This window comes from Oncorhynchus tshawytscha, linkage group LG20 (genome assembly GCF_018296145.1).
Source record: "Oncorhynchus tshawytscha isolate Ot180627B linkage group LG20, Otsh_v2.0, whole genome shotgun sequence".
Lineage (NCBI taxonomy): Eukaryota > Metazoa > Chordata > Actinopteri > Salmoniformes > Salmonidae > Oncorhynchus > Oncorhynchus tshawytscha.
In genome coordinates, this window is record NC_056448.1 from 7,799,219 (window position 1) to 7,821,438 (window position 22,220).

At 42.5% G+C, this 22,220-nt stretch overlaps 1 protein-coding gene across 4 annotated transcripts in view; it reads left to right on the plus strand.

Annotated features, from left to right (window-relative positions):
- Positions 1–3,593: 3,593 nt before the first annotated feature.
- LOC112214459 (soluble lamin-associated protein of 75 kDa-like) overlaps positions 3,594–22,220 on the plus strand; it is a 30,502-nt gene continuing 11,875 nt past the window's right edge. For all 4 annotated transcript variants that reach the window (XM_024373206.2, XM_024373208.2, XM_024373209.2 and 1 more), the window contains exons 1-4: positions 3,594–3,772; positions 18,642–18,778; positions 18,869–18,968; positions 19,222–19,307. In XM_024373206.2, coding sequence (XP_024228974.1) covers positions 18,644–18,778; positions 18,869–18,968; positions 19,222–19,307 — 321 coding nt within the window. In that variant the 5' untranslated portion in view covers positions 3,594–3,772; positions 18,642–18,643. The remainder of the gene's footprint in view (positions 3,773–18,641; positions 18,779–18,868; positions 18,969–19,221; positions 19,308–22,220) is intronic.

Sequence of the window (22,220 nt, forward strand, 5' to 3'; positions counted from 1 at the left end):
TTAACATTTTGCCATGGGGCGGAGAGAGGATTTTGCCATTTCATAACAAATTTCATGCAATTCTACTCATTTTGCCGTGGGGCGTAGAGAAAAATGGTGCAGTTTTACCACAAATGTTCTGCAATTATACTCATTCTGCCATAGCGTGGAGGCAAATGTTTGTAGTTTGTAACATGATAACTGATGATCAATGGGCCCCACCCCGGTCAGTAATTCAACCATGCTCACTAAGTTTAGACAGCAAGCCACGAGACTAATTTACCAATCTAAAAACATTTAGCCGTCATGGGCTAATTGAATGACTGCTGATGCACAACCGAATTTCGAAATGGCACCTTGTGTATTCATTCTATTATTCTAACAATCAACAGTAAATTGAGACCCTGACTGAGTTATTATTTAAAACAAAATGTGAAATTAATCTGCAGGCCGCAAGTTGCCCATCCCTTTAATCATTTCCTTAAGACTTTCAATAAGACTTTTACTAACACTGCTATCTTATTTTGATTCACTTTTTTAAAAACTCCAAGCACAGATAGTACACATGGAAATGCATTTCCTTATGGCATTAACCATGCAAACATATTTATTTATTTATTGCGACAGCATCAGTGACATTCAACCCTATAATCGTCTGTTCTCTATCCATGGAATTAGTCCACCGTGCCACCATGTTCTTGGATTCATTTGAGAACAGTAATATAAATAGAACCATGAGGAAACCTGTAAGAACTGTTACACTGAAGTACTGAAATTCTGTAAGGGGTGCGAACTGGCGGCAGAGAAGTCAGACGCAGGAGAGAAATAACTGTGTTTCCAACGGCGCAGTTTATTTAACAAAACCCACTGGAAAACAGAATAATAAAGCAAATGGGTACATAACCCACCGCACACCAGGACAGCCGTGCACAAGCATTTACAATAAACAATCACCGACAAGGACATGAGAGGAAACAGAGGGTTAAATACACAACATGTAATGATGGGATTGGAACCGGGTGTGATGGAAGACGAGACAAAACCAAAGGAAAATGAAAAGAGGATCAGCGATGGCTAGAAAGTCGGTGACTCCGACCACCGAACGCCGCCCGAACAAGAAGAGGGACCAACTTCGGCAGAAGTCGCGACAACTTCCCACAGAGGAATGTTGTTTCTTAGCGTTCTCTGAACTATTTGAGAACATTCCCAATGTCAAATCAGTTGGAGAATGTTCCTAGAAAATTACCAAAATTGAAATGAAATGTAACCATGTTTGAACTCTTACGAAACATTCTGCTAAAGTAATAAAATATTTTTTAATACTAATATTTATATTTTTTTGTCAAGTTCCTTAAATGTGCTGAGAATGTTCCAAAGCCAAGCATCTATCCTGCACCATTCCCAGAATGTTGTGGGAAGGTTGTATGCAAAACAACCATGGGACAATCATGCTCTCACAAAACTCATGGTCCTTAGAATGTTATGCGCTAGCTGGGCTATTTCCTAATTAATTTCCATTATAATTTCAGAATAAATTCCTCACCTTGTCTGACTGCCTCACCTTGTCTGACTGTGATGGTTTCATGCTCACAAAGTAGCCTATAGGCCTACAACATCCCATCTCTCATTTAATTGGACCCACTTTACAATAGTAAATAGATAAACTATTTAAAGTATTTTGCTCTGTGGTCAGATCCATTTACGTTTTTTTTTTGTTGCTATTGTGTATATATGTGCCTGAATAGCTTCCTGTAATTGTAATTGTCGCACGTAAACAATATTTAATATAAACCTAATATATATTTGTATAACCATTGCTGAATAAATTCCTTGCCACCTTTTCTGGTCATGATGGGCTCATATTCCCGAAGAATCTTTAGCCTTCAACAAATTACCATTTCTCATTAAATTGGGCCTATTAGAATGGCTATTATTTCAAATATTTAGCTCTATGCATCAGAAAGCGAGTAAGGTTTATAACATACAGTAGAATTTAACAGATGAAGAGGCAGTTTATATTTTGCTTTGAAGTTTTTAGGCTAGCAACCACTGTAGTTTACCATTTTTTAATAGACATACTAGATACGTTTTCAAAGTTCGTGGGCAATGCAGCATATTTAGGTTCAGGAAAAAGTTAATAAAAAACGCTATTGAATTCAAACTATCTGTTTACAGTTCCACAACAATTTGCAATATTTTGTTTCTCCAGAAATTGTCAGATAAGCTACAGCAAATGTCACTTTAAAAGTTAAAAACATTCTGCCAACACCTCCAGAGACATTTGATCAAGTTCGCAATTGCTATTTCCTTTAGAAACCGTCTTGCCCTAATTTCAATACTTACAAAGTGTACAGCAAATAGGGGCTTTATTGTCAACATGCTGAACAAAAATGCAAACGCAACATGCAACAATTTTAAAGATTGTACTGAGTTACATTCCATAGAAGGAAATCAGTCAATTGAAATAAATTCATTGGGCCCTAATCTATAGATTTCACATCACAGGGCAGGGGCGCAGCCATGGGTGGGCCTGGGAGGGCTAGGCCCACCCACTGGGGTGGATTCTCTGGCAACAGCTCTGTTGGACATCCCTGCTGTCAGCATGCCAATTGCACATTCCCTCAGAACTTGAGACATCAGTGGCATTGAGTTGTGTGACAAAATGGCACATATTAGTGTCCTTTTATTTTCACCAGCACAAGGTGCACCTGTGTAATGCTGTTTAATCAGCTTCTTGATATGCCACACTTGTCAGGTGGATGGATTGTCTTGGAAAGGAGAAATGCTCACGAAAAGGGTTGTAAACAAATTTGTGCACAGAATATGAGAGAAAAAAAGCATTTCTGTGATCATTTATTTCAGCTCATGAAAAATGGGACCAACACTTTAAATGTTGCGTTTATATTTTTGTTCAGTATAAAAGGTGAATAATGGGCGTTTTCAGGTGTTATTGCACAGTTTCAGGATGGGTCTGATTTATAACAGAAAACATGCTTATGTGTGGTGTGCCCCAAGTAGATAAATCTCAATATTTTTGAATTTGCGCAGGTTTATTCAGAAATGGCACACACAGATATTTAGTGTGAAATGTAGGCTACGCATTGGGTATAAAAGAGGCCCCTGGTTTACACAGGCAGCCAATTCGGATATTTTGTGACTAAGATCAGATCAGCTCTGAAAAAGAGCTTTGACGTGAAAAGATCTGATGTGATCTGTCTTGCTGTGTAAATGCAGCCTACTATGCCCATGCTTGTTGCTGGGCTGAAAAGAGAAGCATCTCTCAATGATTTGACTCCATCTACTGTTCAAAGGCTGCGTCTACACAGGCAGCCCAATTCGGATCTTTTTTGTTCCACTAATTGGCATTTCGACCAATCACATCAGATCTTTTCACATCATCTCTGTGTAATTGTAAAGCACCAGTATCACACACACATGTTGTGAATATATTAATATGTCGCCTAGTCTAGGATTACTTCAAATAAATGCTTTTATGATAGAGAAACAGTGAAAATCAAGTTCTAACTTGGAAAGAATTTAGAGGATATAGGCCACTATAAAAAAACAATCTTGCACTTTGCCCTTATGTTTTAAATAAATATTTGAGACATAAGTCCCAGCAGCCAAAGAACGGAACGCGCGCATCATGGGGAGCGTACGCACTGTGGCGCAGGCTACAAGCTATTAGCACCCGAGGCGTTCGTGGGTTTAAAAAAAACATTCAAGAAATAAACCGTGTAGTTGGTGCAATAGAAGTAAAAGAAACTGCCTACGTGTCATCGGCAGGATTAAGGTGGGTTTCCGATTATTTCACGAACAACACAATGTATTTTAAATTGGAGACATTTGTAGATTGTTTCGGGAGTGTTTGGAGTCCTGAAACGCGCCGGGATGAGCTGGTTGGTGTGGCCGCTGTTTCGGCCCTGCTGATGAGGGGAAGCATCACTTTAGACAGGATTACAGAATGGCTCACTGAGAACAGCTACCGTTTTCGAATTTTAAATGTACGTATGGGGTGATTTTGAATTTAGGACTGTGCTGGATGGATACGTTTGGATAGGGCCGGTGTTTTCGGCATCCAAGAGCACTGTAAGGTGCTGCGGCATCCAAGAGTGGCGGCATCCAAGAGCACTGTAAGGAATTTGGAAATGGAATCATAAGTATCAGGTGACGTGCTGTGGGAAATCAGAATTCGCAGAAGATTAGGTCCGAAGTTATTGTTCGTTCACCTGGGTTACTAGATCTAATTGCATTTCGCATAGTGTTTGAGGAACTTCGATAGGCCTACATAGTGGCCCGTTTTTGCTGAATCGGCCCTAACACTGCCACGCCTCTCCTATAACCTACGAGAGATCGTAAAGTTGATGTGCGTGTGTGTATTGTACTCTTCTCGTTCACCAAGGCTAAATTATAGTATAGGAGATAGGTCCCTCTTCTGACGTTTCACATTATTGCCACCAGAGAGGGCTAGGCTACTTAGAAACGTGAACACAGAGTGAAGGTCTGGTTAAGGAATGTTATGTAACTTCAGAGGTGTGTTTTTATATATCAATCTCCCAGAGAGAGGGGATGTGTGAGGGTATGTAAGGAAAGCAATCCATTGTTTTGCTCGCTGTAACAATGTTTCTATAACGTGTGTGTGTGTTAAAACAAGCAAAACTGCTCAAGATCTTCCACTTCGACATTAGTATTTGTCTGAGTGCACACACTAACTTTGTGGTGGCTACATCTGCTGTGTGACATCCTATATGTACCTATGAGCAAGCTCTGAGGCCCTGACTGGGTGTCTGTTTCCTGCTCTGCCCCTATAGACCAGTGTTATGTAACATGCTACATGCACAGCCGGGCATGCACACAAACTTGCAGTCGAGAGTCGACTACATCAGGTATTTACTGTGTGTGCAGTGGATGGGTGTTGTGCTTTTGTTTCTATTTGGTTGTTTGATGGTCAGTATGGATTAGATGTTTTTAGTGCAATTAGTGTGGAGCTCTTTTTGGCCTTTGTCAAATAAAATAGTATTTGTAACATGCTCCGAATACAATCGGTGTAGACCTTACAGTGAAATGCTTACTTACAAGCCCTTAATGAAATAATGCAGTTAAGACAAATGCGTGATAAGAAATAAAAGTAACAATTAAAGAGCAGCAGTAAAATAACAATAGCGAGGCTATATACAGGGGGTACAGAGTCACAGGTTAGTCGAGGTAAAATATTCATGTAGGTAGAGTTAAAGTGACTGTGCATAATAAATAAACAGAATAGCATAAGGGAGGGAGGGGTAGGCAGGCAATGTAAATAGACTGGGTAGTCATTTGATTAGATGTTCAGGAGTCTTATGGCTTGGGGGTAGAAGCTGTCGAGAACTGCCTTTTGGACCTAGACTTGGTGCTCCAGTACCGTTTGTTGTGCAGTAGAGAACAGTCTGACTAGGTTGGCTGGAGTCTTGGACAATTGTTTTGGGCCTTTCTCTGACACCACCTGGTATAGAGGTCCAGGATGGTAGGAAGCTTGGCCCCATAAATGTACTGGGTCGTACGCCCTAACCTCTGTAGTGCCTTGCGGTCGGAGGCCGAGCAGTTGTCATACCAGGCAGTGATGCAACCAGTCAGGATGTTTTTTATGGTGCAGCTGTTGAACCTTTTGAGGATCTGGGGACCCATGCCAAATCTGTTCAGTCTCCTGAGGGGGAAAAAGGCTTTTTTGTGCCCTCTTCACGACTGTCTTGGTGTGCTTGGACCATGATAGTTTGTTGGTGATATGGACACCAATGAACTTGAAGCTCTCAACCTGCTCCACTACAGCCCCATCGATGAGAATGGGGGTGTGCTCGGTCCTCCTTTTCCTGTAGTCCACAATCGTCTCCTTTGTATTGCTCACATTGAGGTAGAGGTTGTTGTCCTGGCACCACACTGCCAGGTCTCTGACCTCCTCCCTATAGGCTGCCTCATTGTTTTCGGTGATCAGGCCTACCACTGTTGTCATCAGTGAACTTAATGATGGTGTTGGAGTTGTGCCTGGCCATGCAGTCATGAGTGATCAGGGAGTACAGGAAGGGACTGAGCACGCACCCCTGAGGGGCACCTCTGTTGAGGATCAGCAGGGCTGATGTGTTACTTGGGTTGCACTTTTTTTATATTCAGAGGTGGAAACTTTCTGTGGGAATATATGGAAATTAATATTAACACCATTTAAATGTAATGTTTTTTGCATTGAATATATTCACCATATCATATGGAGACAGAAACGAACCTTTTACCTTATCATAATTGCAAATTATGAAATCCTTCCAAAATAAGTAATAAAAAAACTATTTAGTTACAGATTGAACTTTAATTAAATGAGTTGACTCTTCACGTCTCATCTCCCAAAAATGTTTTCAACATGCATCTGTAAAATGATAATCTAGAAACTAAAGCTTTGGTTGTCTTCCTCAGGCTTCCATGTCTTCTCCCTGGACCTCCTCAATGTCCACCTCTTGAACATCAGACACTGAGGCCTCATCTTCACTGTCACTTTCTAACCTTGTTGAGGATGGCTCGTTGTCAGGCTCAAAAAGCCTCAAATTTGCCCGGGTGGCAACTTTTCAACCCTTGTATTGGTCAGCCTGTTGCGTGCTTTGGTGTGTGTGTTCCAAAACAAGGACCAGTTGCGCTCTAAGGTGGCTGATGTTTGTGGGATTTGGAGGATGATGGAGGCCACAGGGGAAAGAGCCTCGGAGCCACAAAGTCCCTTGCACCAGGTGGCTGATGAGATATGTTGGCACGACTGCCATATTGCATCTCCATCCCAAAGCCCTTGCTTGGAAGTGGACTTCACCAGACTGCCAAGAACCTTGCCCTCATCCAGGCCAACGTGGCGAGACACGGTAGTGATGACACCATAGGCCTTGTTGATCTCTGCACCAGACAGGATGCTTTTGCCAGCATACTTGGGGCCCAACATGTACAGTTGAAGTCGGAAGTTTACATACACTTAGGTTGGAATCGTTTAAAATTCGTTTTTCAACCACTCCACAAATTTCTTGTTAGTTTTGGCAAGTCGATTAGGACATCTACTTTGCAAAGCACAAGTAATTTTTACAACAATTGTTTACTGACAGATTATTTCACTTTTAATTCACTGTATCACAATTCCAGTGGGTCAGAAGTTTACATACACTAAGATGACTGTGCCTTTAAACAGCTTGGAAAATTCCAGAAAATGATGTTATGGCTTTAGAAGCTTCTGATAGGCTAATTGACATCATTTGAGTCAATTGGAGGTGTACCTGTGGATGTATTTCAAGGCCTACCTTCAGACTCAGTGCCTCTTTGCTTGACATCATGGGAAAATCAAAAGAAATCAGCCAAGACCTCATGGGAAAACAATGTAGACCTCCACAAGTCTGGTACATCCTTGGGAGCAATTTCCAAATGCCTGAAGGTACCACGTTCATCTGTACAAACAATAGTATGCAAGTATAAACACCATGGGACCACGCAGCCATGAAACCGCTCAGGAAGGAGATTGTTCATCTCTAGGAGACAAAACACTACTTTGGTAAAAAAAGTGCAAATCAATCCCAGAACAACAGCAAAGGACCTTGTGAAGATTCTGGAGGAAACGGGTACAAAAGTATCTATATCCACAGTAAAACGAGTCCTATATGGACATAACCTGAAAGGCCCGTCCGCAAGGAAGAAGCCACTGCTCCAAAACCGCCATTACAAAAGCCAGACTACGGTTTGCAACTGCACATGGGGACAATGATTGTACTTTTTGGAGAAATGTCCTCTGGTCTGATGAAACAAAAATAGAACTGTTTGGCCATAATGACCATCGTTACATTTGGAGGAAAAAGGGGGTGGCTTGCAAGCCGAATAACACCATCCCATCCGTGAAGCAAGGGGGTGGCAGCATCATGTTGTGGGGGTGCTTTGCTGCAGGAGGGACTGGTGCACTGCACAAAATAGATGGCATATTGAAGCAACATCTCAAGACATCAGTTAAGTTAAAGCTTGGTTGCAAATGGGTCTTCCAAATGGACAATGACCCCATGCATACTTCCAAAGTTGTGACAAAATGGCTTAAGGACAACCAAGTCAAGGTATTGGAGTGGCCATCACAACGCCCTGACCTCAAGCCTACAGAAAATTTGTGGGCAGAACTGAAAAAGCGTGTGCGAGCAAGGAGGGCTACAAATCTGACCCAGTTACACCAGCTCTGTCAAGAGGAATGGGTCAAAATTCACCCTACTTATTGTGGGAAGCTTGTGGAAGGCTACCTGAAACATTTGACACAAGTTAAACAATTTAAAGGCAATATTACCAAACACTCAATTAGTATATGTAAACTTCTGACCCACTGGGAATGTGATGAAAGAAAATAAAGGTGAAATATCATTCTCTCTACAATTATTCTGACATTTCAAATTGTTAAAATAAAGTGGTGATCCTACCTGACCTAAGACAGGGAATTTTTACTAGGATTAAATGTCAAGAATTGTGAAACTGAGTTTAAATGTATTTGGCTAAGGTGTATGTATACTTTCGACTTCAACTGTAGCTTCTGTGGTCCATGGTCATTGACTGCCTTCAGCTCCTCTGCAATGTGTGTCTGTTTTCCCTTGTCTGTGCTCTTGTAGAATACTGGTTGAGGGGTGGAGATGTAGTTAATTATTCCTTGCCCACGAACATTCGACCACCCATCGGCGATGATTGCAATACAGTCTGCTTTCTCTATGATTTGCTTGACTTTTACATGCTCTGTTGAACTCTGCATCCAGCAAATTAGTAGATAAAGCATGTCTGGTTGAAGGGGTATATGCTGGACAAAGAATGTTAAGAAATCTTTTCCAATACTCATTGCCTGTGAGCATCAGAGGTGAACCAGTTGCATACACAGCTTGAGCAAGACATTCATCAGCATTTCTCTGACTACGTTCCTCCATTGAGTCAAAACGTATGATATCAGGAGGACCATGAGCTGTTGCTATCGATAAGGTGTCTGATTCATAATTTTCACCTCGACTAGAAGTAGAGGGACTTTTGTCAGAGGTTGCTTGTGAGTGCTTAGGGAACTTTATGCACTTGGCCAGATGCTGCATCTTTGTTGCATTCTTCACACATGATTTGGCATAGTATTTGCAAATGTACACAGCTCTTCTACATTAGCTGCAGTGAAATGTCTCCACACATCAGATAGTGCCCGTGGCATTTTCCTGTAAAGATTAGAAAAGAGTAAATACAAATACAGTTCCATGTACAGAAATAGTTAAGCAGTTAGATTAAACAACTTTTGTAATAAATGTTTTTAAATGAAACGTGTATGGAAATGGGTGAATTCACACTGCTCAGTTAGCAGGCTCAAGCAAGCTAAAAACCCACATGGTAGCAAAAACTAACTAGCAGAAATGGTTAGAAATGATTTTAAACAGACTTTGCTGTAGGCTACTATTTACTAGTTAACAAGAAATCATGTCATATATTCACCCCACCCAGTATTGTAATATCAACTTACCAGAAAGCATGTAGTCCTTGGCTCAGACTGTGTGGACTCAATAGCATCTCATTAGTGTGCAAGATCTTGAGATTCAGCTGTACATGTGATGAAAGAATGCACTGTGCATGCAGAGGGTTGCAATTCCATTGAATTTGGGATAGTTTAACCAAAATACACCACAATACCTAGAATTGCTGTGTCTCACACAAAAAAGGTTCACTGTTATAAGCTAACCTTTTTTGATGAATTTAAGCAAAATTCCCGGTCTTAACTCACTTTGCCTATTTAGCTAGCTTGCTGTTGCTAGCTCACTTGTCCTGGGATATAAACATTGGGTTGTTATTTTACCTGAAATGCACAAGGTCCGGAAATGCATAATTGACAGTAAACCAAATTTGTTTCTAGTAATTTCTCCTCTGTCCTTCAGGCCTCATCTTCTTATTTTGGACTTTATAATGGCGGTTGGCAACCAACTTTAGGTGCCTTACCACAACCGACTGGAGTGTGGACCTCAGTTTATTTCAATCACACACGTGGGTATATGCTCCTAAAAACCAATGAGGAGATTGGAGAGGCTGGACTTGCAGCGTGTGGAGCGTCACAAATGGAACCAAGTTCTATTTTAGCGCCTGTCCACGCAGACGTTGGCTGACCCATGCAATGATTGGATAACGTGTGTGTAAATGTATTTTGCAACGCGAGCGTTGTGGTCAGCATGTGAGGGGGTGCACAGTTGTAGTGCTAGCTGCAAGAAAGGCAGTAGGGGGCTGCCTCAAGTTGAGAGATGCCTGTAGGGAAACGCATTCACCCAAAGTAATGAACATGTCATAAGGGCTGTAATTACATGAGGACCCCAAGGTCTGGACCTCTGTCATTTTTTTTTCAAATTTGAGAAGAAAAGGATAAATGTGGACACTCAATTACAGGTCAACATCTAAAAATATTACACCCAGAGTGGATCAAAACTCAAAGCTTATTGTCTTGATCGGACTGAGTTTTTTAAAAATCGTGTCTGCCTCTTTGCTTAATGAGTAGAATCATGAACAGGGGTTTGCTCACCTGCATCCCCGGATTTGCCTTAGCTGTTTGGGAGAATGGTGAATGTGCTGCTAACTCTGCTCTCTCGTGGCACAGGCCGAGTGCCTGAGACATGAAACGAACTAACCCAGCTCGGGATGGCTCAATTGGGCAACTAGAGACGCTGCTGACAGTCTGTTGGCAAGATGCCATTCAAAAGGCAATTTTAAAACCGTCCCACGACTCCTGCAGTGTCTACAGCAGTGGCGATTTCAGCACTGCTGTAGAGTTGCGGGATGCATGCCAGCAAAGCCACAACACTAAACAATACATTAATTGCACTATAACGGTGACGAGCGGTGCCCACAAACTGCCTACATAAAGCTGTCCCAACATCTTAACACTGCTACACCTGGCTATCAGCAGAGCCTTGTCTGGCAGCGAAACAGTTCATTCAGCCTCATTTACTACCTTTTAATAAATAAAAAAAATAGTAAACAGCTGATATGGATGACTTGCTTAAACAAATGTGTTTTCTAGTGGCAATTGAGATGTTCAAACTATTGCATAAGGGGACAGCAAGCAGATAAGAGGCAATCTGTAATTTCGATTAAGACATGAATGAGCGAGCTAGGATGGACATAGTCACCTATTTTAGACCTTTTGAAATGTACACCAAAATAATTCAGGACATGGGCCGTTCTTACTGTGTTCTCTCTCTACCCCAAGGATGAATAAAGGGTGGCGTATAAGCAGACAATGAAAGCTCATGGATTACATTTCCCTAAAACAGGGTGTAGGCTACATGTTATAGGCATATGGGCTACTAACATCTTACTGCACAACATAGACTGAGTATTTCTTAGCTTCAGTATACATATCTCCCTGGGATTCTCTGCCTCTAACCCTATTACAGGTGCTGCGTCACTGGCTTACTGGGGCTCTTTCATATCGTCCCTAGGAGGGGTGCGTCACTTGAGTGGGTTGAGTCACTGATGTGATCTTCCTGTCTGGGTTGGCGCCCCCCCCTTGGGTTGTGCTGTGGCGGAGATTTTTGTGGGCTATACTCGGCCTTGTCTCAGGATGGTAAAGTTGGTGGTTGAAGATATCCCTCTAGTGGTGTGGGGGCTGTGTGGGTGGGGTTATATCCTTCCTGTTTGGCCCTGTCCGGGGGTGTCCTCAGATTGGGCCACAGTGTAACGGTTTTCTAGTGGTGATGAAGGAGAGTCGGACCAAACTGCAGCGTGTCGATTGAGATTCATGTTTAATCAAACAAAGAAACACGAACACTACACAAAACAATAAACGTAATCGAAACCGAAACAGCCTATCTAGTGCAAACTAACCGAGAGTACACATAGGACACTAAGGACAATCACCCACGACAAACTCAAAGAATATGGCTGCCTAAATATGGTTCCCAATCAGAGACAACGATAAGCACCTGCCTCTGATTGAGAACCACTCCAGACAGCCATAGACTTTGCTAGATAACCCACTAAGCTACAATCCCAATACCACCACCAAAACCCCAAGACAAACACACCACAATTACAAAAACCCCATGCCACACCCTGGCCTGACCAAATACATAAAGATAAACACAAAATACTTTGACCAGGGCGTGACACAGTGTCTCCTGACCCCTCCTGTCTCAGCCTCCAGTATTTATGCTGCAGTAGTTTGTGTCGGGGGGCTAGGGTCAGTTTGTTATCTGGAGTACTTCTCATGTCCTATTCGGTGTCCTGTGTGAATTTAAGTGTGCTCTCTCTAATTCTCTCTTTCTCTCTCGAGGACCTGAGCCCTAGGACCATGCCTCAGGACTACCTGACATGATGACTCCTTGCTGTCCACCTGGCCGTGCTGCTGCTCCAGTTTCAACTGTTCTGCCTTATTATTATTGGACCATGCTGGTCATTTATGAACATTTTAACATCTTGGCCATGTTCTGTTATAATCTCCACCCCGGCACAGCCAGAAGAGGACTGGCCACCCCACAGCCTGGTTCCTCTCTAGGTTTCTTCCTAGGTTTTGGCCTTTCTAGGGAGTTTTTCCTAGCCACCGTGCTTCTACACCTGCATTGCTTGCTGTTTGGGGTTTTAGGCTGAGTTTCTGTACAGCACTTTGAGATATCAGCTGATGTACGAAGGGCTATATAAATAAATTTGATTTGAGAATATATAATTTATAAAGCAGCATAATACATTTTTGGGCTCACCTTGCTGTGCTGTCTTGAACATGATCAGTCCAATCAAAGCTACTGTAGACAAAATGACGTCAAATCACGTTCTGTGGCCAATGACCTTGAGCTCTCTTTGATGGGCACTTCTAATGTAACTCTAAGGCAGCACCCAAGGGGCTAGAATGTTCTAGCTCTTCCCTTGGACTTGGCAGTGACGTAGTGTCCCCATGAGTGACAGAACACTGAGCCAATCACGGTGCAGCGCTCCATTTTCTGCTGGCTGGCCCAAACTACCACAAAAAGCACTGAGCCAGGCTGAAACACCTGCATTTTAGAGCTGCCCCACCCACAAAATACAAATTTGACAAGTCGCCGCCGGTCTACAGATATCCGCCAAACAAAAACTCTCTGAGAATGAGTGCACAACTGGTAAATAATCACTCATACAGGGCCTTCAAAGTGTTCACACCCCTTGACTTTTTCCACATTATGTTGTTACAAAGTGGAATTAAAAGCGATTTAATACTCACTTTTGTCAACAGACTAAAAAAATGTAAACACTTTATTTGATACGTTTTCAACCCCCTGAGTCAATACATGTTAGTACCACCTTTTGGCAGAAATTACAGCTGAGGTTTTTAGAATTTTGCAAACTTCAAGCTCTGTCAGGTTGTCGATCATTGCTAGACAACCATTTTCAAGACTTGCCATAGATTTTCAAGTAGATTTAAGTAAACACGAACTAGACCACTCAGGAACGTTCAATGTTGTCTTGGTAAGTAACCCCAGTGTATATTTGGCCTTGTGTTTTAGGTTATTGTCCTGCTGGAAGGTAAATTTGTCTCCCAGTGTCAATTGGAAACCAGACTGAACCAGGTTTTCCTTTAGGACTTTGCCTGTGCTTAGCGCTTTTCTTTTTCTTTTTGACTCTAGTCCTTGCTGATGACAAGCATACCCATAACATGATGTAGTCACCATCATGCTTAAAAATATGGGGCGTGGTACTCGGTGACGTGTTGGATTTGCCCCGAACATAATGCTTTGTATTCATGACAAAGTTACTTAAGTTACTTATTACTTAGTGCTGTTAATGCATATTTTGGAATATTTGTGTTCTGTTCAGGCTTCCTCCTTTTCACCCTGTCCGTTTAGGTTAGTATTTGTGGAGTAACTACAATGTTGATCCATCCTCAGTTTTCTTCTATCACAGCCATTTAACTCTAACTGGTTTCAAATCACCGTTTGCCTCATTCAGTGAAATCACTGTGCGTTTTCCTTCCTCTACATCAACTGAGTTAGGAAGGACACCTGTATCAATAGTGGTTGTATTGATACACCATCCAAAGTGTAATTAATAACTTCACCATGCTCAAAGGGATATTCAATGTCTGCTTTTATTTTTTTGACCAATTTAAAAATAAAAAAAATACCCCTTTTTTTTTCTCCCCAATTTCATGGTATCCAATTGGTAGTCGTTAGTCTTGTCTCATCACTGCAACTCCTGTACGGACTCGGAAAAGGCGAAGGTCGAGAGCCATGTGTCCTCCGAAACACAACCCAACCAAGCCGCACTGCTTCTTGACGCAATGCACATCCAACCCGGAAGCCAGCCGCACCAATGTGTCGGAGGAAACACTGTACACTTGGCGACCTGGTCAGCGTGCACTGCGCCCGGCCTGCCACAGGAGTCGCTAGCGCGCGATGAGACAAGGATATCCCTGCCGGCCAAACCCTCCCTAACCCGGAAGATACTGGGCCTCCCGGTTGCGGCCGGCTGCGACAGAGCCTGGGCTCAAACCCAGAATCTCTGGTGGCAGAGAATTACACGTGTAGTAAACTGTATGAATATACTTTTGTCCAATTTTATTATCATTTTTACTTGCGCATAAGGCATGTGTTTTGTCCATATGCAATATGATTTCATAGGAAGTCAAAAGTCACTTTTTTGGGGCCAAATGCCATAAGAAATTTGACATGCTCAAAAATCCTGCAGAAATGCAAAATTGACTGCCCCGATGAACTCGGGATGGCTGGGCAGTGATTCTGGTTCCTCTCCATCGCTCGTTAGGGTTGATTTCAGAATGTCACTTTGGTGACGGTACCTCACTGTTTAAACATATTGCAAATGGACAAGAGTCACCAGCAAGTCACCGTCCATCAGTCAATTAGATATCATTCTGACACCAACAACGCCTTCTGTTCAAACCATAATAAAAATGTGAAACACGTAGTTACGTTCTAGTTGCGGGTCCAGTTCTGATATGTGTAGGCCTAGCAGAGGCGACCCCGAATCCCAAGTTTTGGCTCGATAGGTCATTTGGTGGCCGAGCAAGACCCTAATTGGTGCTGAAAATCCACTATTTTCTATGCCTTGCTACAGGGTCCTTGAATGCTATCGGACAGAAACGTTGGGGTCCGTCTATATGGGCCGAGACGGACGCAATGCACCTAGTCTTGCGACTCTGGGACATTTCTAAATGTCGTCACTTTCGTGATGCAAAAATGAATTGAAGTTATTGCAAATGTACGAGGCTGTTTCTCGGTCCGAGAACCTTCTAGAGCCACGTAACTCACCACGCACCATCGACCTGAGGTCTAGAACAGGTTTCTAAAGTTTCAGAACTCTAGGTCTGACGGTTCTTTTAATAGTTCGAACAAGGTTAACTAATGCAGGCAGTGTATGTCTCTACGCACCCCAATGTGTCCCTCCTTCCAAGCTGTGTGTGTGTGTGATTTTAGTTTTTCTTTGACATTTTATGGGAGAAATGACTGATTTACAGTTCATGGGGGTTGCCTAATCACACACATGAAGTTTTGGAAAGATCTGACTTTTTTAACCCTTCGAAACAGCCCCTGTGACACCAATTATGGCACTTCCGGTTGGCACAGGAAGCTATAAGCAAACACATATCCTCATTGTGGTATGTTTTTACAGAATCCTGAGTTTTTTAAGTCTTTACGTTAAGAACTGACCGATTTTTACACAGGGTTGAATGCACTATTTCTATCAAACTGCAGGTAGGGTATGGATATACACTTTTAGGGTGATTTTAACCACTTCCGGTTGGTCCAGGAAGCTTAGAATTAACACAGGTAGACCTCATAGTGGCCTGATGGACTGTCACCGAAGACGGGTTCATACGGCATTCATAACCCACACAGGCTTCAGGTTGAATTTAGGGGTGCAGGCAATGTATTCCTATGGGGAGAGAAGTCAATGCAAACTGTTTGATGTAAACACCTTTTAACCGTTGAGGGTTAATGCTACACGGTCAAGGTTAGGCTTGCATGGATCGGGAGGACCTCAGGAACGTACCTGAGGTCGACTTGTGCTTTTCACCCTAACTGTTCTCTCACTGTCACCCAAAAGCAAATGACCATTTACACATGCTAACCATGTGTATGTGACAAATAAAATTTGATTTGATTTGACCATTTAGGGCCAGGCTTCATTTTGGGCCTACTTTTTTTCACGGTCGCTGCACTCAGAGCGAGCTACGGTCATGCGGGGCATCTCGTTGAACTCTGCACGGCCTAGAGAATATGGAAATGCCATTGCAGGCTCTGTGTGTCTTTAAGCACCGCACTTTGTCACTCCTTCCTTGCTGTGTGTGTGTGTGTGTGTGTGTGTGTGAGAGATTTTCTTTGACATCTGTTGGGAGAAATGACTGACTTACAGTTCATGGGGGTTGCCTAATCACACATGACGTTTAACCCTTGGAAACAGCACCTATGACACCATTTTAAGGCACTTCTGGTTTACACAGGAAGCTGAAAGTGAACACATCCTCCTTGGGGTAGGCAATTATAGACTTAACTCAAAATTCTATGTTAAGAACTGACTTATTTACGGAGAGTTTAGTGAGTGTGTTATTTAAGAAAATCACAAATCTCGCAGAGCTCCGAAGCACACTTTAAAAAGATTCCTATGAACACGATGCAACTGGATAACTGTTTAAAAAATATATATTTTTGAACATCACCAATTTAACATTGTACGATTTCTCTTAAATGATAGATAAATGGCTGGTTCATTTTTTTTTATTGACACCGGAGGCTCCTTGACTTTGACGTGAAGCGGAAAAATTATTGCTCTATTTTCATTTTGGACCTTTAATCCCAGAAAAATGGCCATTTCTCAAAAACCGTTGGGGCCAACTGCCCATTATGCCAAACCTAGGCTCACCAAGTTTCGTCTTCAAAGTCTTTTCCGTTTTGGAGATAAGGCCACGTTGTGATTCGTGATGTTTTGTACATTTGCAATATGATTCCATTCGCCCTCTTGTGGGATTTATCGGGACAGCGGAAAAATGACCAAAATTGGATTATTTTATCAAACGGAAACCGAATGTCAGAGTTCGTTTGACTTCCCGGTAGATCCGACCCTGCTGCACGGCCCGACGCCGTCTGCGAATTTTACAAGTGTTTTCGGACGTCTGGTAAGGGACCGTACATTTGCAATATGGACTTCCTCACTAACCATATGGCGAATGTCAAAATGTTCCCAAAGGTATGAAAGCACTCAGGTCAATTAGGTGTCTAGCAGCAGTGATATTTGTTGACTGAAAAACTGGGGGAAACAAAAACATGGAAAAACTAAATGGAATTTGTGGGGGGGGGGGCAAACCCGACTCACGCAACAAAAAGTGTGTCTGAATGGGGGTTATAGTAGCCTGTTGGTTGTGTGACCCCTCCTTTTAGTTCTCAGTCTTCTGTCCTCTTTTTTCTGTCGTTTCTCTGTGTCGTCCTGGTGGTGTGAGGCTGACGCAGATCGGGGGTGATAGACAGTCACAGAACATCTCAGGATGGCTGGGACTACTGCCAACTCTCTGGGACGGGCGGAACCTGTGTGTGTGTGTGTGTGTGTGTGTGTGTGTGTAGACTCCTGTACACTAATTTGTGTGGTTGTGTCTCTGGTTTGTGCGTGTGTCCGAGTTGTGACTGTGTGTGAGAGAGGTCAGTCTGTAAACTGGCAACAGGCCAGCGTCACAGAAGACATGAACTGGTTTTCATTAGTGCTGATGTGTGTGTGTGTGTGTGTGTGTGTGTCTGCTTTGGCTCACGGAACAGGCCCTGAGTCCCACTGTAAAGTCTCCTCCGGGGACGTGGTCCTTCCAGTGTAAGAAACCGGTGAACCAGCATCGGTAGAAAACACACACACACACACCCTCTCTCTTTTGCTCGTAAAACATACTGTGCAGTAATATCTAACTTATCCTGAAGGGAAAGTATTGCCTCATAACATTTAGTACAATGGACCCTTTTGTTTTCAATTTCCATATCTGATTATTTGAATGTTCTTTTGTTTGTCCCTTAATTCAATAGCTGACTATTCATCTATAACAGTCTTGATCTCCTTCATATTAATAATTATCATGTGAGGGACCTTTCTGCAATGAGACCGTGGTGACTGTAATTTCTAAATACTATAAACAGTACGATTAATTTGCTGACAAAATGTCAGCGTTTTTCCTCCGATCCTCTTCAGTGTGCATGTGGTTGGTTGTGTAGTGGCCAGATGGAAGTAGCCTGTTCTCTATTGTTGTCCATGTTGAGGGCTCTATACATAGGTGTTTTATAGGTGGGGATGTTTCGTCCTTCAAGGGAGGGCAGCATTGGAAGTGTGTCACTGAAGTAAGCATTTCACTGTTAGTCTACACCCGTTTACGATGCATGTGACGAATAAAATAACAATTGATGTCATGGTAACATCAGAATAGCATGGATTGTGTAGGCCTTGTCTGATGACTGAGCCACAGAGTTAGTATTTCAGCACTTTATACATTGTGCGACTCCATTTTCATTGATTTTGGATAGGAAGAGAAGGTGGTTTTACGTTGGGCCTAGGGGAAGACAGAATACAGGTGTAAAGTTAGGCTTGTTTTAAAATAATCCGTTCCCAGTGTTTTCATCAACGGGACCAGACATTATATATTTTATTTGGCATGAGTGACCCTGTGACTCCTGACCTTTGCCCTGTAGGGATGGAGTTCCCTGTGGACGTGTTGGATTCAGTGAGGCAAGAGGAGGTGGAGCAGGCAGCAGAGGGCTACATGACCCAGCTACGATATGTCAGCCCCGACAAGACCGAGAGCTTTACCCTGCCCAGCCACAGAAAGGTGTGTACACACACACACACACACACACACTGTTAGTTTAGTCAACTCTAACACCATATCACACTTTCTCTCTCGCTCTCTCCCTCTCAGATCAGTATCGGTCTGTGTAACGTTGGTTTTGTTCCCATCTATGGAGGAGACCTGAAGCACAAGGTTATGGCCCTGTTCTCCCCAGATGATCAGCTCACAGGTACACACAACCTCAGCACAGTCTGAAAACCCATCCCGAGCGCCCCTGTCCCTATCCTTTGATAAAGTCAGTGTAAGCTGATAGATACTGTTGGTGTAAGCTATTTTGTTTGAAACGACCAGCATACACACAGCCGATCCATTCAGATCTACTAGAGTTTAGGTTATGGCCTGGGGGTTTATATTTCCTACAGCGTAAGTTTGGATTCTAACCATATGTCATACTCATCGAACTCTATTCTCAATGTCTCCAGCGGTAGCTCTGTACCTGGCAGGACAGTGGTGGTCAGTAGAGGACATCCTCAGAACCTCTGACTCCTCCAGAACTGGCCTGGTCAAGGTACACACACACACACACACACACTACAACACAAGATTAATGTAAAGCTAGCACATTGAAACACACAAACACACTCTGTTGAGGTAGGATCTCGGTTATGTCTGGTGTAAGGAAAAGCTCTGAATCTGACACAATATGAGAGGACACACAGGATTAGGGCTGCCCCCCCCCCAAAAAAAAAACCTTGGTCGACCGAAAGTCGTCTGTCCAATCAATTGGTCTAAATAACAAAACTCAGTTTCCTGTGCCAGGCACAGCTGTAGGCTATTTGCGCAAGGGATAAGAAATCATCAGGTAGGTCTTTTTTTATGATGTTTCCACTGAATCGGAGCATGACATTTTTCCCTTTCACGCTGGGTGGTTATGGAAACGGAGAGAGCTGGAAAGATTTTTCAAACACATTGAGGAACTATTGTTATTCTTAATGGATGTAAAACAGACTTAGTTTGCTTGCTGTTTGATGGGAAGAAAACATTACTTTGACGCTCCACAGCTCATTAGTGGTGGTGCGTTACATCAATTCAAAATACTATCAGATCCCCAATAAGCACATTTGATATGCAGGCCAGGTAGCCTATAGGCCTAATTCTATCCATAATTATGCGCGCGTCGTTAAATAATTGACAGGAGCGCTCCAAACAAAAGACTATGACTAAATTGACAGGTCGTACAGTGCATTCGGAAGGTATTCAGGCCCCTTGACCTCTTCCACATTTTCTTACGTTAGTCTTATTCTAAAATGGATAACATTGTTTTTTTCCCTCATCCATGTACACACTATCCCTTAATGACAAGCCAAAAACAGGTTTTTAGAAATGTTTGCCCCAAAAAATATCAAATTTAATTAAGTATTCAGACCCTTTACTCAGTAATTTGTAGATGCACCTTTTTGCAGCGATTACAGCCTTGAGTCTTCTTGGGTATGACACTACAAGCTAGGAACACCTGTATTTGGGGAGTTTCTCCCATTCTTCTCTGCAGATCCTCTCAAGCTCTGTCAGGTTGGATGGGGAGTGTTGCTGCACAGCTATTTTCAGGTCTCTTCAGAGATTTGATTGGGTTCAGTTTTTGCTCTGACGTGCACTGTCAACTGTAGGACCTAATATAGACAGATGTCTTTCCAAATCATGTCCAATCAATTGAATTTACTACAGGTGGACTCCGAGCAAGTTGAAGAAACATCTCAAGCATGATCAATGGAAACCAGATGCATCTGATCTCAATTTTGAGTCTGAGCGGTTGGAACCAAAAATCTCCAATTTGGACTCATCAGACCAAAGGACAGATTTCCACCGGTCTAATTTCCAGTGCTCGTTTCTTGGCTCAAGCAAGTCTCTTATTGGTTCCTTTTTAGTCAAGGTTTCTTTGCAGAAATTCGACCATGAAGGCTTGATTCACGTCTCCTCTGAACAGTTTATGTTGAAATGTGTCGGTTACTTGAACTCTGATGCATTTATTTGGGAAGCAATCTGAGGTGCAGTGAACGTTTTAATTGAAATGCATTCCAGGTGACTACTTCATGAGGCTGGTTGAGAGAATGCAAATAGTGTGTAAAGCTGTCAAGGCAAAGGGTGGCTACTTTGAAGAATCTAAAATATATATTTTTAATTTGTTTAACCCTTTTTTTTGGTTAATACGTGAATCCATATGTGTTCATATTTTTGATGTCTTCACTATTATTCTACAATGTAGAAAATAGTAAAAATAAAGAAAAACCCTTGAATGAGTTGACTGTCCAAACTTTTGACTGGTAGTGCGTGTACAGTTGAAGTCGGAAGTTTACATACACCTAGGAGTCATTAAAACAAGTTTTTCAACCACTCCACATTTCTTGTTAACAAACTATAGTTTTGGCAAGTCGGTTAGGACATCTACTTTGTGCATGACAAGTAATTTTTCCAGCAATTGTTTAGACAGATTATTTCACTTAATAATTCACTATTACATTTCAAGTAGGTCAGAAGTGTACATACACTAAGTTGACTGTGCCTTTAAAACAGCTTAGAAAATTCCAGAAAATGATGTCATGGCTTTAGTAGCTTCTGATAGGCTAATTGACATCATTTGAGTCAATAGGTGTACCTGTGGATGTATTTCAAGGCCTACCTTCAAACTTTGCTTAACATCATGGGAAAAATCTAAAGAAATCAGCCAAGACCTCAGAAAATAAAATGTAGACCTCCACAAGTCTGATTCATCCCTGGGAGCGATTTCCAAATGCCTGAAAGTACCACGTTCATTTGTACAAGTATAAACACCATGGGACCACGCAGCCGTCATACCGTTTAGGAAGGAGACGTGTTCTGTCTCCTAGAGATGAACATACTTTTTGGTGCGAAAAGTGCAAATCCATCCCAGAACAACAGCAAAGGACCCTGAGAGATGCTGGAGGAAACGGGTACGAAAGTATCTATATCCACAGTAAAAATGAGTCCTATATGGACCATAACCTGAAAGGCCGCTCAGCAAGGAAGAAGCCACTGCGCCAAAACCACCATTAAAAAAAAAGAAGAAAAAAGCCAGACTACGGTTTGCAACTGCACATGGGGACAAAGATGGTCCTTTTTCAGAAATGTCCTCTGGTCTGATGAAACAAAAACAGAACTGTTTGGCCACAATGAACATCGTTATGTTTGGAGTAAAAAGGGGGAGGCTTGCAAGCCAAATAACCTCATCCCAACTGTGAAGCACGGTAGTGGCAGCATCATGTTGTGGGGGTGCTTTGCTGCAGGAGGGACTGGTGCACTTCACAAAATAGATGGCATTATGAGTGAGGACAATTGTGTGTGGATATATTGAAGCAACATCTCAAGACATCAGTCAGGTAGTTAAAGCTTGGTCGCAAATGGGTCTTCCAAATGGACAATGACCCCAAGCCCTGACCTCAATCCTATAGAACATTTGTGGGCAGAA